This window comes from Pseudoliparis swirei, chromosome 20 (assembly GCF_029220125.1).
Source record: "Pseudoliparis swirei isolate HS2019 ecotype Mariana Trench chromosome 20, NWPU_hadal_v1, whole genome shotgun sequence".
Taxonomy (NCBI): Eukaryota; Metazoa; Chordata; class Actinopteri; order Perciformes; family Liparidae; genus Pseudoliparis; species Pseudoliparis swirei.
In genome coordinates this window covers 12,273,905-12,290,999 of record NC_079407.1, presented here as the reverse complement: position 1 = coordinate 12,290,999, position 17,095 = coordinate 12,273,905, and the positions used below count along the sequence as shown (strand labels likewise).

The 17,095-nt window shown below is 43.3% G+C and overlaps 1 protein-coding gene across 2 annotated transcripts in view; it reads left to right on the top strand.

The window, feature by feature from the left end:
* gpr4 (G protein-coupled receptor 4) overlaps positions 1-16,120 on the top strand; it is a 44,093-nt gene extending 27,973 nt beyond the window's left edge. For both annotated transcript variants that reach the window (XM_056441778.1, XM_056441779.1), the window contains exons 2-4: positions 9,582-10,381; positions 11,925-12,189; positions 12,972-16,120. In XM_056441778.1, the coding sequence (XP_056297753.1) occupies positions 10,253-10,381; positions 11,925-12,189; positions 12,972-13,693 (1,116 nt within the window). In that variant the 5' untranslated portion in view covers positions 9,582-10,252 and the 3' untranslated portion in view covers positions 13,694-16,120. The remainder of the gene's footprint in view (positions 1-9,581; positions 10,382-11,924; positions 12,190-12,971) is intronic.
* The last annotated feature ends 975 nt before the right edge of the window (positions 16,121-17,095 follow it).

Genomic DNA, 17,095 nt, shown 5'->3' with positions numbered 1-17,095 from the left:
CTGAAGAAGCCCACTCTGGATCCAGAGGTATTGGCTAACTACAGACCGATCTCTAACCTCCCCTTCCTCTCCAAGATCCTTGAGAAAGTGGTCGCAAATCAGTTGTGCGACTTTCTACATCATAATAGTTTATTTGAGAAATTTCAATCAGGATTTAGAAAACACCACAGCACCGAGACGGCACTGGTGAAAATTAAAAATGACCTCTTAATGGCAGCAGATAAAGGACTCCTCTCTGTCCTGGTCTTGTTAGACCTTAGTGCTGCATTCGACACCATTGACCATGACATCCTGTTACAGAGACTGGAGCAGTCGATTGGCATTTCAGGCACGGCACTAATTTGGTTTAAATCCTATTTATCAGATCGATCTCAGTTTGTATTTGTAAACGATGACGCCGATAACCACCAACGTTAATCACGGAGTTCCACAAGGTTCTGTGCTTGGACCAATTTTATTTACCTTATACATGCTTCCTTTGGGCAATATTATCAGGAAACACTCCATAAACTTTCATTGTTATGCAGATGACACTCAACTATATTTATCGATAAAACCAGAGGAGAGCAACCAACTCTGTAAAATTCAAGCATGTCTTAAAGACATAAAACATGGATGACCTGCAACTTCTTGATGTTAAACTCAGACAAAACCAAGTAATTTTAATCGGCCCTGAGCACCTCAGAGATCAATTATCTGGTGATGTGGATTCTGTAGACGGCATTGCCCTGGCATCCAACACCACTGTAAAGAATCTTGGCATTATCTTTGATCGGGACTTGTCCTTTAACTCCCACGTAAAGCAAATCTCAAGGACTGCATTCTTTCATCTACGTAATATTTCAAAAATCAGGCACATCTTGTCTCAAAAAATGCAGAAAAATTGGTTCACGCGTTCGTTACTTGAGACTGGATTACTGCAACTCCTTATTAGCAGGCTGCTCTAATAAATCTCTTAGGTCCCTCCAGTTGATCCAGAATGCTGCAGCTCGTGTTCTCACTAAAACTAAGAAAAGAGATCACATCACTCCTGCACTAGCTGCTCTGCACTGGCTCCCAGTAAAATCAAGAATCACTTTTAAAATTCTTCTCTTAACCTACAAAGCCTTGATTGGTGATGCTCCATCATATCTTAAGGAGCTTGTCGTACCATATTGCCCCACTAGAGAGCTACGCTCACTAAATGCGGGACTACTTGTAGTTCCTAGAGTCTTAAAAGGTAGAATGGGAGCCAGAGCCTTTAGTTATCAAGCTCCTCTTTATGGAACCAGCTTCCAATTTCAGTCCGGGAGGCAGACACAGTCACCTCGTTTAAGAGTAGACTTAAGACCTTCCTCTTTGACAGAGCTTATAGTTAGGGCTGAATCAGGTTCACCTGGTCCAGCCCCTTGATATGCTGCTATAGGCTTATAGCTGCCGGGGGACGTGTTAGGATGCACTGAGTACCTATCTCCTCTTTTTTCTCTCCTTAAGGATGAATTTTCATCTCTCAATCACACGTTACTAACTCTGCTTTCTCCCCGGAAGTCCTTTTGACTTTACGTCTCATGGGGTCATCGGACCCTATGAGACGGCATAGATCGTCTGGGTCGTGGAATTCCTGCTCATGACTACGCCACTGTCCTGTTGAGACTCCGCCCACTCCTCCTCCCCACCGCCATCTGCCTGATGGATCGTGGAGGTCTCCATCGTGGAATATGCCTACTATGAACTATTCATACACTGTCATATTCATTGAATGTATTTTAACTCTAAATCTGTCCTTCTGTACACATTACATCTATTGCATCTGTCCATCCTAGGAGAGGGATCCTCCTCTGTTGCTCTCCTCCAGGTTTCTTCCCTTTTTTTCCCCCTGAAGGGTTATTTGGGAGTTTTTCCTGGTCCGATGTGAGGTTTTGGGGCAGGGATGTCTATGTGTACAGATTGTAAAGCACTCCGAGACAAATTTGTAATTTGTGAAATTGGGCTATACAAATAAACTGAATTGAATTGAATTGTAGCAGCTCTATTGCCGCTACCCATGGGTTTCCCCCAAAAGCTCAAAGGATCAGCCAGGCATAAAGAGGTTCCGTTGGATAACATATTTATTGGTATCACGCAGACCATACACTGCGCCTCTGCTCACTTCCCTCTCTACCTCCAGCTCTGCTGCCCTTTTTACATGAGCAGCATCGGCTGCTGACTGATTGCCAATTAGTCAGAGCAGCTGACTGATTGTCAACCAGCCAGCAGCCGAGGCCAGATTGGGGACAGCTGCCACACCATGGTATCGCACCTTCAAGCGGGCTGAAGTGCAGAGTCAAACCACGTCAAGCCAAGCCAGCATGTTATAGGAGAACAGATGGGCTTCAATGAACCTCAGCACATGAGCGAGGACCCCTGATTAAAATATCAAAAGTATCAAAAAGCGATATCAATTTCAGGAGGATGACGGCATGAACATGGGTGGGCCGACCCAGACGAAGCTCCATCGTGACCCCTTCTGTCTAGGGACTCCGTTCTTCGTGACTCCTGTCCCTTTTGTTTCCCATGGGGACGTTGAAACCAGACTTGAATGGGAAGCGTTCTATCACAGCTGTTCACGTCGGTCCGACTAGGCAGAAGAAGGTGAAAGACGGACTCGTCCAACATGTTTAGTTAAGTCACAATGACTGGAATGATATTTTTCTCTCTTAACCAAGCACCGAACAGGTTACCAAAACTCCACCCGTGACCCCGTGTGACTTGTGTTTGACTCATTTAGAACAGCACAGCATGGATCTAAACAAACCAAACACAAAGATGCAGTAAAGGAAATGTTTCCACTGTGGTTTGTGCCAAAGAAAATTAAGTGTTGGTGGGAATACGCCCTGGGGGGGGGGGGGGGGGCGACGACCCTCAGATGTTGCTGACGCTGTTAATGAGGTTTGGTCCCAAGGTCACCAGCTTTGAAATACAAAAGATCTGCTGAATTTCACTGTTCAGGGTCATTAATGATGGCTTGTAATGGGAAAACGTTTTCCTTTTAATGAGTTTAACATCCCCTTTAACTCCCCTGTGACTGTAGTGCCTACTGTACAGTAGTGTGCGTGTCCTGGGATTGACCGAGTTGTAAGAAGTGTGTTGAGATATTTGAGAGTGTAGCATTACCGTCTTCCTGCTCCCAGTGTTTGATTGTCTACACTCTACCATAATGTTACTGCCAGAACACGAAGACACACGTGTGCTCACACGGGTTGGGACAGCGAACATCTTTTGAGGACCTTCTTCGATAGTTTCCCTTTCCCTGAACCCCAGCTTGACCTCAACCTACATGTTTTCCTTTACCCCTAAAACCAAATCTGCAGCGTAGACCAACGTGCTCCCTGTTTGCACCGGCACCAGGCCTCGTGTACGTGAATGGTGGCGTGATGTGCATTTTCAGGTGTGTTAGTGAAAATAGTTATAAAAAAGAGTGCTAGAACGCTTAGTGTTGATGGAGAGATCTTTTTTTAAATGAAAATGTATGAGTGCGGATGCAGCTTCAGACCTTAGTTAGAACCGTGATTAACTGTCAACCACTGACAGCATCACAAAGAAGGACCAGACCTCACATTCCAAAAATGTCTTCGCACTCAAGGCCGGAAATTCGGTTTGGAAACAAACAAGTACAACACCCACACACACACACATGCACGCACACACACATACATACACACACACACACACAGACTACTTGTATTTCCTCCTAACAGGGTAGATTACCGAGCGTAGTGTTTGGTATTTTTAGATACAGGTCAGGGTCTGTTTGTTCGTCTTCCCTCTGAAGAGTTTCTGCACGACACAGAACGGTTTACAAAAACCAAACAAACAAAGAGACATGTTGCCAATGAACAGAGCCAGTTAGCTATCTCTTACTTTAAAAGTAGAACAAATTGTGAATATTTCACTTAAAAAGATGCCATGTCTTTTTGCCAAAACAAATTTAACAGATCAAATTTGATTCGTACAAACTTTACACTGTAATTTAAACTGTGACCCATTACATGTACACTGATATTTAAAGAGGTTTTGATTGAGCCAATTAATCAAGTTCCTTAAATAAATAAATGTTGGTTCAAATTTGGATTTAATTAACGGAGATTAGTTTTTTGTTGTTCATCCAACTTTTGCTTCATTTCCAAACTAGGTTGACTCGTTTTAAACCTATTTTTGGTACACTCTGACTAGAATTAATGTTAGATTAAATTAATCCTTGCTTTTATTGTGAAAGGTAAGAATGTAAATAGTGTATCTGCTTTTAGTTCTGACTACAGCGCCTACTTGTACATTTTGAATATGTCTGTTTTGCACAACGTGATTGGTTGATGCCTTTATTTGCAGTGCATAAACAACAAAAGCCTTTCATCGAGTTATAATAATAAGACGAGAGCCAATTGTGTGAACAATGTGGGGACTGTAGCGTGGAAATGAACGAGAGATAAGTACATTGCAAATGAAGGACAAAGAGAAATGTGAATGTGTTTGGAAATACAGCCCCCGAGCATGCTATATGAAGAGTATAGACAGTGTATATGAGCGAGAGCACATACATGTGTGTGTGTAGGTGTGTATGTTTGTGTGTGTGCTTCCAACCAGCATGACGTCCACATGGCTGCCTTGACCTAATCTCCTCTGGCAGCAGATCAGACGCTGCCGTGTTGCACCGGACGGTCCAGAACAGGTTCCTGGAGGCCCCCATTGTACACATTCACGTACATGGACATCCCTCATTCTTCTTCACCAATAGAGCTCTTGAACCGCTTTACGGCTGTGAACTTTAGTCAGAGTATGTCTCCGCACAACGGGGTACTTAAACACGAACAAATTGTTGCATTCATCCCCAGAGAAATTCGATCCCCCTCATTTCCCCCGAAAGGATCGTTGATCCTTGAAGAATAGTTTTTCAAAGAGTGACCCAGTATGTGGTTAAATGTCCTAAGAGGACTCCCAAGACTAGAACGTCCACTACCATCTGAGACACAGGAAGCACAACTGGACACTGTCGATTTACTGTAAAGGTTATGTTGTCATTGTAGCGGATCCCACATATGAAGTGGCATGAAACTTACTGCTGGTGAAATTACTCCTTTATTTTCTTCCGTAGGATCAAAATACTTTCATTAACCTTGTAAACTATCACGGCCGTAAGAGCTTTAGCCTCATATGGGTCCATTAAACTATTACACTTTTTTTTATGTATAAGCGCATCCGTCAGTAACAAGATCCGTAGCCGTACAGTCAAGTTAGCATTCAAAAGTAAAACCAAACAAAACTGCGATTCCTTTTACCTTTTTAAAATAAAAGTGAGATTTATCGATTGGAGAGAAAGTAACATAACGCCTCTATCAATTCTTCAAACAATACAATATCATCTAGTGATACGTCAAAACCAATAAGGCAAATACACAGCAGGCAAACAACCCCAAACCATAAACCTTCCATGGGGTTATTTACAGTGATTAATAATTAATAAACACCGCCAGCGGCTCCACTTCTGTTAACATTCGGCGGTGTTGTGGCTCGTCACTCAGCTAGTGTGATAAGTGACGTTTGTTCTTACATTAGTTTCCTGGCTACTTGGTATGAAAAGTAATTAGTTACATTACTACTTTTTATTCTTTTATTACCCCCAAAACAATGGCTATTGCGTATCGTGCTGCGAACAGATCATGTTCCGTCTACATCCGGGATACGGTCAAGCTTTACACCCCGGCACGTTCACTCCGCTCGGCAACAGCCAATCGCCTTGTGACTCCGTCACTTCGAGCTAATCACTCGACAGAATCCAGACTGTTTGCCGTCCTGGCTCCTCAGTGGTGGAACGAGCTCCCCACTGGGATCAGGACAGCAGAACGTCTGTACATCTTCTGCTGCAAACTAAAAACACATCTTTTCTGAGTATATATTGAATACAAAAAAATGCACTTCAGTAGCACTTAAAATGGCACTTGCTCATAGCACTTTATCATTGGGCTTTCTTGAAGAAATTGTACCTTCTTAATTCTTGTTGTTTTGAGTTTGTACTCATGGTTGAACTCACTTCTTGTCGCCGTTGCATGCAAACATGTGTGTGATCAACATCTGTAATTGACAGAACAAACCACATTTCTGGCAAAGGAGTGGACAAAGATAAGTGCTACATGCTGGGAAACAAACCCATGTCACTGTGTGCCAGTCACATCAGCGACACACGACACCCCCATGTGGCCCAGACGTTTTATCTGATGAGGAAGTGAGGTCTCTGTGTGCGGTGCTCAGCCGTGACAGACATGATCTCAGCTCTTTGATAGTGGAGCACTGTAACCGCACGATAGATACTGCATTTCGTTTTTCTGGCCAACCAGGTTCACACGTGTCTGACTTGTCTTTTATGATCATAATGGAATAAAAGACAAGTGAGACACGTGTGAACCTGGTCTCCTGCCTGGTAAGCCGGCCTCCTGTCATGGCCCATGGAGTTTTTCCTGATCCGAGGTCCTGGCAGAGGGATGTCGTATGTGAACAGATTGTAAAGCCCACTCAGGCACATTTTTTATTTTTGATATTGGGCTATATAAAATAAACTGAATTGAATTGAATAAGTTGCTCTGGTTAAATCAGGTCAGAGAGGTAAGATAAAATCCTCTGGTCATGCATGCACCTGGGGATGCACTAAAACCCACAGCTCTCAGAGGGCTTTGCCTACACTCATAGAACATGGAGCTATGATACGTAACTAACACTATTTTATTCCTAACTTTTTTTCTTCATCATTCCATGTTTTTTTCCCCTATTCATTCTGTTTGAACCCACTATTTCTATACAGTTGCAGTTAAAGATCGGACTATATTCATTCTTTCGTGGCCATTAATAACGTCTCCTCTAGTGTGGATCACGTTTTCTGTACTGTTCACAAAGGAGTGGCTAGTGGACAGTATTATACGATTTGAAGAATTAGATTCAAGTGGTGGCAGTTTAAGATTATTTCCTTTGTGTACCCGAAAAAAAGTCAATATTTCATGAAAAGATTATGTTATAATTTCAATTGAATTATGAAAACGATTTGCTCTAGAAGAGAGGCATGGTGAGTTGCATTTAATAGTTGATATACTATAAGAAGACTCGCCCATTTAATCCAATTAATCACTTTATTCAAATGGATTTTTTGTGTGTGTTGGGTTATCTTCTTTTTTCTAAAGGTCCTAAAATATTTGGATGGACAGATTCTGATTCCCTGATCTAGAGCTTCATTCAAAAATACTTGATAGAAGCTTTGAATGCAAAAAAAAAATAAAGCCGTTGAGTTCAGCCACAGCTGTGGCCCAGTTGTGATCCAGCTTATCAACATGCATGGTGTTTCCCCCAGAGAAGAGCTATTTGACAAGATCACTGTATAAATAACCCAACTTAGCCCACGTGTGCTGTACCTGCTGGACGACTCTGGCATTGCATCAGCGCTGTCACAGTGTCTGTTCCACACCAGCAGCCATCACATCAGCACAGGTGAAGCTGCTTCCTTCACCGGTCTTTAAACTCTTTTGATGTGTGCTAACAGACATTTTGTTCGACCCTTTCAGCCAGGAAGTGAACACTGACTCAGTGTACCGGCCTTCTGCTTTGGAAATGAACTGTTCTGCTTCATAATGGGAGCCATCCAGTACAAGCAGTTTCTTTTTAGGCCCTTGATCCTGGACCGTGGCAGCGCAGGGGTGATTCTCTCCGACGCTCATGTAACTCATCTAATTGTCATCTTTGTACTCAAGTAACCATACGGTTGGATTGTCCTGACATGTGTGATGTACATTCATGAAAAACATCCACAGAGAAACATCCCCATATTGCCAACATCAGATTGTCATTTTTACATTACAAGAGGAATAGGAAGAGACATTCTGATTTCCTGAACTAGTGTTTATGGTTAAAGATCTTAGAACACAACCTCTGGTGGGTGCTAGCAGGGCTGAGTGGATATGTTTATATTTCTTAATTTAATTTACACTTTACTTTGATAAATACCAAACAGAAATACACAAAAGCCCCAACATCCTGTCGGCTCCTCAGGCAGAGAAACCTCCATAGTTATCCTTGCAATGTATATATCGATCTAAGAGCAAGGGAATGAAAAGAAGATGAAGAATACATAAACTCTTTGATTGAAAGCATATGTGGACTCATATCAGCCATATTCAAAAATATAGAGGTGGTCCAAGATGAATAAACAGAATCTGAGCTCAGGGTGGGAAGTGAGGAGTCGAGGAGTGAAACTGACCTCCCACCCCTCTCTCTCTCTACTGTACATACACATTCAGGTCATGTTTATATGAAGGCTTACATGAAGCTTATCACATGTCCCAGTCTCTCTGTTTGCACTCCTGCACAGCGCGTCAGTATATTCAGAGTTATCAAACCCGATGTTAGAAAGTCTTTGAACTAATGTCCCCCAGATGAGCGTCTGCTGCTTCACCTTGTGGAATAAAGTCTTGTCTCTGTGACACTTTCTTCCATTTCCACTGCCTCTCATTCCATTGAGGCAGAGTGCAATACATGAGCATGAAAGTGTTTCTGTCTTGAGGGCGTGGTCATTACAGGCTCTTTGGAGGGCTTTGTTTTCATGTGGGATTCACTTCGAATAACCAAACCAAAAACGCCTAAAAATTAGTATGAGTTCTGATTGCAAGAAGCCGTAGTGCATTTAAATGAAATGTCGGGCACATCAAATGCATAAAGGAAATGAGCCTGAAACATTTGTACTTAGTAGCAGTATGTGAAGCATGACATTTCTGCACCAAGAGCTTTGTGCTGACTTCAGGTTTTAACGGCAATCACTACAAACTCATGCGACACATTGCTCCCATGTTTATATTTAAATTCCTCTTTCCAAAGGCACCTAAAACTGTTTGAATTATTCAGCTTTGATTACAAGCCGAGGCCAGCTTATGATACTGTCAGACATTAGAGCACGGCCCTGTGGGTGGGCCCAGGCCGCTTAGGCCACGAGCCCATCCTGAACACCATCCTGAACATTTATCTTCTTTCATTATATTTTTTAAATATTCAAATTAACAGAAGTACAGAATAAAGACTACAATTTATTTTACTATCGCGATTTCCATCTGGACCAATCACATGAGGCCATTGACGTGACGTCAAAGGACAGACAGCGGTTGGCTGAGATGTCTTATTATTTATTTTAACAAAAGAATACCAAAAGTCAAAGAAAAAAAGATTTTAGAAACAAATGTGTGTAATAATCAACCTGATGCACAAGTACCCTCGCTGCCTGGTATCAGTCATCTCTGTTTTAGTGAGACTACATTGGGAAACCAACCAAGGAAGGCAAATAATATTATTAAAAGGCCAACATTGAAATCCTGGCATTTATAGATTTCATTACTAGGATAGTCCCCTACTATCTGTTTTAATCAGCTCCTATTTACCTTAATGATGTCACAGTTTCATCAGATTTATCGTTTTAAGTTGTGATCATAAATGCAATAAATCAAATATTTCCATTGAAACAAGGACAAAACATTTCTTTCCCATTGTATTAGCGTTTCATTATAAGGCTCTCACTCTTTGTCCGTCTCTCTCTCTTGCAGATGTCCAGCAGTCCAGAGTACGGACGGCCCTTCGGCTCCATTATGGTGAAGCTTTTTTAAAGCCATTCCCGGGTTTTAGAGCGAGCATCCTAGAGGGGTTGTGTGTTTCATCAGGATCTTGGGACACACACACACACATTGATGTCCGGCCTCTCCCTATGACAGTAGACCTGGCAGACCTGTAATCTCTAAAAGATTGATGAGGTCTGCGCAGGAGGCCTGGCACGGCGTCGATAAGGGAGCTTCCATTTCACCACATTCTACCCCTCGCTCCCTCCTTTTTTCTTCTTCTTCTCCTCCGTGCTGAGGGATGCCGGTGCTGGCGTGGAAGCAGGAGAGAGGATTATGACACGCCGAGGCCCCTGGGCAAGAAGGACAGTGTTTTAAGAAAAACGGGAAACATGAACTGCTCTGGAAACAACAACTCTGTTTTCTTCTGTGGCTCCACGTCGGACCGCCGGGCGGTCGCCGAGCAGGACGCCAGAGTCGGTACATCACTGTCAAACTGCTCGAGCTGGAATAAAGTGAAACTACAGAGGGACAGTCAGAGCTGAGAGTTGCTAAACAAGCATCACACAAATACACACACAGACCAAAACACACATACACACACAGACCAAAACACACACACACACAGACCAAAACCCACCCAGAGCATTCCACACAGGACAATGTGCAACATCTCCTTCTGTGATGTGGACAGCCAGGTGGACCAGTTCTTCCAGCCAACGCTCTACATCATAGTCATCGTTCTGGGACTGCCCACCAACTGCATAGCCCTGTGGGCTGCCTACATGCAGGTGAGGAGGACACACACACACATGTTGAGCATACTTTTACTTTGATCACGCTTACACCGACGCACAATGCCATGGTTAGGTTTAGACAACAAAACTACTTGGTTAAGGATAGAAATGATGTCATGGTTTGTGTTAAAATAATGAAGTCACACCGTTATGTACCAATGTAACTAGCATAAATAAAAAACAACCGTCCTGAGCAGACTGCTTAACGTTATGTCAGAAGCATAAACTCGTCTTTTAGTTTACGGTTCACAGAGGACACAACCAGTGTTCTCCTGGGTGAAAGTCCTGTGTTTGCGTAACAGACCCATTCATAACCGTTACTCATGCTGCATTTCTTGCTCTGCGCACTGCTCGTGGGAATACTTGTTCAGCCCAAATGCTAAAACATCCGTGTCAAAGAGAAGAATTTGAAACAGCAAAAGAGTGAGCTTACATGCGTGGTGTGATGCAGCGGCATCTTAAATCATTAAACAGCGTGTTTTCTGTCGAAGATGAGTCCTGTAATGTGTTATCTCGCTAATTACGTTTGTAATTGAACATAATAAGTAGCAGGATGTTCACTGTGTAATAACAGATTTTCCAAGTAACATGTCCGACATTGCTGACCACAAACACCTCCACAGAGCACTGGGGCTCGTGTTCTCATACAGTAGACAACATCTCCAGTGATTCCCACAGACTCTCAGTTTACTTTGGCAGCAGCACACAGAATTGTTATTTACTTTTCATTCAAGCAAGTTCACAAGCTCATACAAGTGAGGACTTTTAAACTTTTAGTTTTGCTTCCATCTCAGCATCAAGGCGACTCCTCCAACTTTTAAATTCTAGGTTGACCCCTGGACCCAAGCACAGCACGACTCCAGAGAGCACAGGAGCGCTCTGTCGTAGGTGCATTGTGGTTAGTGTAGTTCCCTTTCAGCCCTCAGTCGCACTAACTGCGTTGCTGAGAGCCACCGGCCTTGTTAATGGCAACTCCTGAACTGGATCCACAACACCACCATACTTACCGCGCTGTTTATGTTCCGTCGAAAACCTTCAAATGTAAAATCAGTAGTGGATGTGAAGCAGAGCGGTCTCCTCGTAGGTGGATTCAAATCCACGTGCTGACCAATCAAATTAGAAAAGCTGCTGCCAAAGAAATGATTTTCTCCCACTCCTTGACAAGCCGTCGTTGTGGTCGAGTCTGAGACGGATGAACATATATTAAACAACCATAATTCAGGCTTTGCATTTCTTCCAAGTCTTGACACTGAGGAAGTCAAATGGTTTGCGGTCGATATGAAAAACACATTTTATTTGCATTTTATTTTATTTCACATTTCAGAGGTTTGCATTTTAAAAGCAAAACACTGTCTGTCTCAACTGATTGTTCAACTTTAACACTCTTATCCCTCTCTATCATTGCACCAGCCGTTTCCGTTTTGATCCGTTTGATCCTTTAAATTAAAATCGTCTTCTATCTCCCAACTCCCAACTCCTGCCTCCCAAACCCTTCCCCCGTCATCTTTCCATCCCCTCGTCACATTCCTCTCTCCAGGTACGGCAACGCAATGAGCTCGGTATCTACCTGATCAACCTGTCAGTGGCGGACCTCCTCTACATCGGCACTCTTCCTCTGTGGATCGACTACTTCCTGCAGCACGATGACTGGATCCACGGTCAGGAGAGCTGCAAGCTCTTCGGCTTCATCTTCTACACGAATATCTACGTCAGCATCGCCTTCCTCTGCTGTATATCCCTGGACAGGTACCTGGCCGTGGCATACCCTCTGCGCTTTGCCAAAGTTCGACGTATCAAAACAGGTATGTTTGGTTCAGGATGGGCTTTTGAGAATGTATCTAATCTAAAAAACAACCGACAGAAACTGAACTAACTAGAATGGGCACTCGGTAGAGCGCATACCTTCGCATATCACAAGATTGGGCATTGAATTATGTACATTTTGGCATTAGTTGCATGCCAATTGGATAAAAATTGACTGTGCTATGGTAAAAAGAAGATTTTGACCTTTCCATGACCTTGACCTTTGACCCGATTGATCCCAAAATCTAATCAAATGGTCCCCGGATAATAACCAATCGTCCCACCAAATTTCATGCGATTCGGTTTTAAACTTTTTTTGTTATGCGAGGAACACGCATACAAATAAATAAATAAATAAATACACGGCGATCAAAACATAACCTTCCGCATTTTCAATGCGAAGGTAATTATGCTCAGTTGAGCTCGATTATATGAAATGTCATGCTATGTTATTAGCAACTCCAGTGGATAGATCTAAAATGAAATATTTAGTGGGCGGAGAAGGACCTAACGTTCCAATAAAACAAGAGTCAGTACTTTCACTTCAGGGTGCTGTACTCATAAAGTCACGTATCCTCATGGATAACATTTTTGTCGAAAGCAGAATGCATTGAGGCCGGTTTAGTGAATGATTACATGGGTTGGAAGCATCATGGAGTCACTCAATCAATTAAAGGTTCTGGACTTTCCAAGAGCAGCCGTACTAACGTCTTCACAGGAATGTAAATGACTGCAAAGTCGAGTATTTCTCATTCCTTTATTTTGTCTGAACTTCCTGCAGCTGTCCTGGTCAGCGCCATGGTGTGGATCATTGAGATCGTAGCCAACTCTGCGCCCCTCTTCCACGATGAGCTCTTCCAGGATCGCTTCAACCACACCTTCTGCTTTGAGAAGTATCCCATGCAGGACTGGGTGGCCGGGATGAACCTCTACAGGACTTTTCTGGGCTTCCTCGCTCCATGGACAGCCATGCTCGTGGCCTATCGGGGGATCCTGGCGGCGGTGCGCTGCAACGTCTCAACAGAGCGTGAGGAAAAGGCCAAAATTCAGCGTCTGGCACTCAGTCTCATCCTAATTGTTTTGCTCTGCTTCGGACCGTACCACATCCTCCTCCTGGTGCGAAGCATCATGTTTCTAAGGAAGCCGTGTGACTGCGGCTCAGAGGAGAACTTGTTTGCGGCGTACCATGTATCGCTGGCGCTGACGAGCCTCAACTGCGTCGCCGACCCCATCCTCTACTGTTTCGTCAACGAGGGGGTTCGGCACGACGTTGGCCGAGCCTTCTCGGCTTTACTCTCTGCAGCTTGCAAGAGGGGCTCCTCTTCCTCACCATCGCACGGGGACATGCTCCACGCCGGCTCAGTGACTGTAGATACGCCGCTGTCAGCAAAAAAGCAGACTTTGGTGTACTCCGATGGAGCCAAGACAAGCAGCTACAAGACAGAACTGGTGGCTTTGAAGGAAGAGTGTCTACAGATGACCATCCTCGGCGTTAGGAAGTGACTCCAGCCAGAAATAAACTGTCTGTTGCCATGGTAGTAGCCCCTGTGAGATTGCGATACAGCAGAAAACTAAGTTAATGGGTGAAGTACTGGGCTATTGCTATAGTGGGGCATAACCATGTGTCCTGAGGGTGACACTTGAGGACATGTTGTGAATCAAAAGGGAGAATCCGCTGCACAGCGACCGCTGCAGCACATTCTGATGGACAGCTTGCCGGGCTCAGTTCTTCGTCGCGGATTTGGTTTTAACGTTCATGACTTCAAGCTGTAGTTTGTCATCCTCTGCACTGCTGCACCGCATGCTAATGTTAGCATGTCAACATGCTGCATTATCTTCATTTCCAGAGTAACTTAGTAAGTAAAGTTTATTTATATTGCACTTATCACAGATGAAGTGTCACAAAGCGCACTACAGTAGTCAATTAAAACAAAGTGTCAATAACAGGGGCCAAAACATATCAACAGTTAAAAGAGCAAAGTACAATACAGAAGATAAAACAGGCGTAAACAGGTGTGTTTTGAGATGCAGTTTAAATGATGCTGTGGAATCTGAAAACCTTTAGGGGTGCCGGCAGAGCGTTCCACAGCGTTGGGGCTTCTGCCTCAAAAGCTCGATCACCACGAGTTTTAAGGCGAGTGTGTGGGACTGACAGAAGGTTTGGGAGGTTGGATCTGAGAGATGGCGGGCTGTTGAATATGGGTGAAGTCATTCAGTGCAACTGAGGCGGACAAGGATTCAGTCGGTAGCCTCCGAGGTGAAGGGTTGGACCAGAGCAGATTTTGATCTCAGGATTCAGCCTCACAACCACAAATGTTCTCCCAATCCGTCCTTTCTGTCAGTCTGGTCCAAAGTGTTGGACCAACCGATCAAAAGACGAGCTGGGGTCCCTACAGTCGTCCCACTGGAATAATTCACAATGCCCAGGAAAACGCTCTCAAATACTAAAGTGGAATTATTTAAACGCTCCACATCCTGCATGGATGAGTATTGTTCGTGGTCTGAAAGGAGACACGCTTTGAATCCAAACTGGACCAAGGGAAGGATTGGGATTCCACAAATAAATGCACCACTTTGAATTATGTAAGAAGAGTAGAAGGGTACAAAAAAATACTAGAATAAATAAAACAGAGATTGTCAATTACTGGTCAATAAAATGTTTTTTGTTGAACCATTGTATTATTATTTTTGAATAAATAATGAAGCCCTATGAAGTACCTCAGCTTCTAAACCGTCATAGCAAGAAGTCTTAGAAGTGTCTCTTACGTTATGTGAGCAGTGTTTATCTCCTATCATTTCTACAGGCAGCGAAATTGATTTAGAACTCCACGATGACAGAAGATTCTCAACCAAAGCTTTGATGTAGCTCGGTTGAAAGTCAGATGTATGAGTTATTGTAACCACATTATGTTGAGAGCACAAATGCCTTAACTGAAACTATGCTGCATGAAAACATCTCCTTCTTCAATCCTGGCTACGCGCTTGGGCTTTGGTGAAGGCTGCCCACGGTTCACCTGATACTCTTTACATTCCTTTCACTTTAACTGTCTCGAAAATTAGGTCATTTTTATTCTCATCACATCAAATTGTACAAGAACGTTTTCAGATGGTTCTCCCTGGAGGAAAGAAGTAGACGCTCAGTCGTGATTCAAATGAGACTCGAGAGAAATTTCTCTGTAATGTCAAATGTGTGATGAGGAAATTTAGAAACACTTCACTGGATATCCTCATATCATATCCTCATCGACAGTGAACAAAAAATAGACATTGAGCGTAAGTCTCTTTTTTTATATGGAGCTGAATTTTATTACGACAAATATGACCGTTTAGATCCACACATTAGCTGCCATATTTTGCCATATAATGACTTTAATGTCCTGACGTGAGAAGAACATTTGAGAAATGTTCACGTGCTGTGCATATTTATCATAATTTGACAATAAACTGACTTGAGCTATCTTCCTCTTCCTAGTTGGCCGCTTGTTTGTATGGTAAATCCCACACATAGTGTTTTGGCACTGAGCCATTGCGAAGGCATTTTCAACATAGAAAATCAAGTTTCGAAATAATTTTTTTATTTTGAACTTTTTTTAAAATCTCGTGTGTTTACTTACAGAATGTCCAACTGTATGTTCATGTTGGGGTTCCTCTGGCCAACAATTCACTTTTCAATGGTTAGAAATGTTTTAGGAAGCGACGAGGTGATCCCCAGCTACAGCGCTTTAATGTTGTCTTGGCATGAAAGCGCTCCTCTACCCAGAGCAACGGTGTGAAAGCCTGGAGGCGTTGCCCTCAGCGCTGCTGTTGTGTACCATTGTTTTAGTTGTGCATCCGCATGTCATGTCTGAGAGAGGAGGCGCCAGGCTTCAAAATGTGTATTTGTGCATCGACAATGTCCATGGGAAATAAATTATGCATATGAAAACCGTTGCATCTTTCCGGGTTGTTTGTCCGGCCCCCGCATCATTTCCCTCCGTTGCGATAACACTGGACCGTCTCTGAGATTGCTGAGACCTGAGAGAGCTTCGACCTCGGAGAAGAAAGATGATTAAAGTTGAGCCGAACAAAGTCAACCTGTAAAAAAATTATTAACCGTGACGTGAAGAGAGAAGATAAGACAGAGCTAGACAGACAAGTAATGCATGTGTGTTTTTGTAAATACATGTGTGTGAGAGATAAAGATGGTTAAACTGAAGCACACACACACACACACGCACACACACACAGGCCTCTGTTCTTTGGAGGAAGAAGAAAGGACTTACCTCGCTCTCTTAGGGGAACATTGTGTCTCGCCCTCTATGCTTCACTCACCTCTGCTGCATCGAGGCCGATATATAGCGGCTCACCAGAGGCCAAGCTGTCATTACCAGGAGCCCACCTGGTTATTACAAGCGTCATTTATTATCGGGTGAGGATACGGAAAACACCTTCCGGGACATAAAAGATGGGTGTGTAGTTGTTTGCATGAGATATTCATATTTATTTTGGCAGCCTGAGTACAGTTCAGGATCAGGTGTAAAATATACAGTTTGATAATAGTAACTGAAGTAGTTATAGTGGATGGAGGGATGCATATGTCCTTCCCCTTCAATTTAAACCAGTACAATTAAAGCTAGGGTGGGTAATCTTGGAATTACACAAGATTTTTTTTCTAAACTTTCCCAACTGAAAAGCCCAGTGTTGAAAACTCGTTGCCAACAAAACTAGCAGCACAAGATCAAGAAGTTGCAAAATCTATTGAGAAAGTTGCCAAGTCAGCAACAGCCCTTCAGGCCTCCCTCCAAAGCCACTTCCCCCAAACATGATCATTCTAAACATAACAAGCTAACATGTGATTGTTAGTACTCACAGAGTGTTCAAAGGTAGAAAGGTGGTTTGAATTAATTGGACAGCAGGCTAATACAA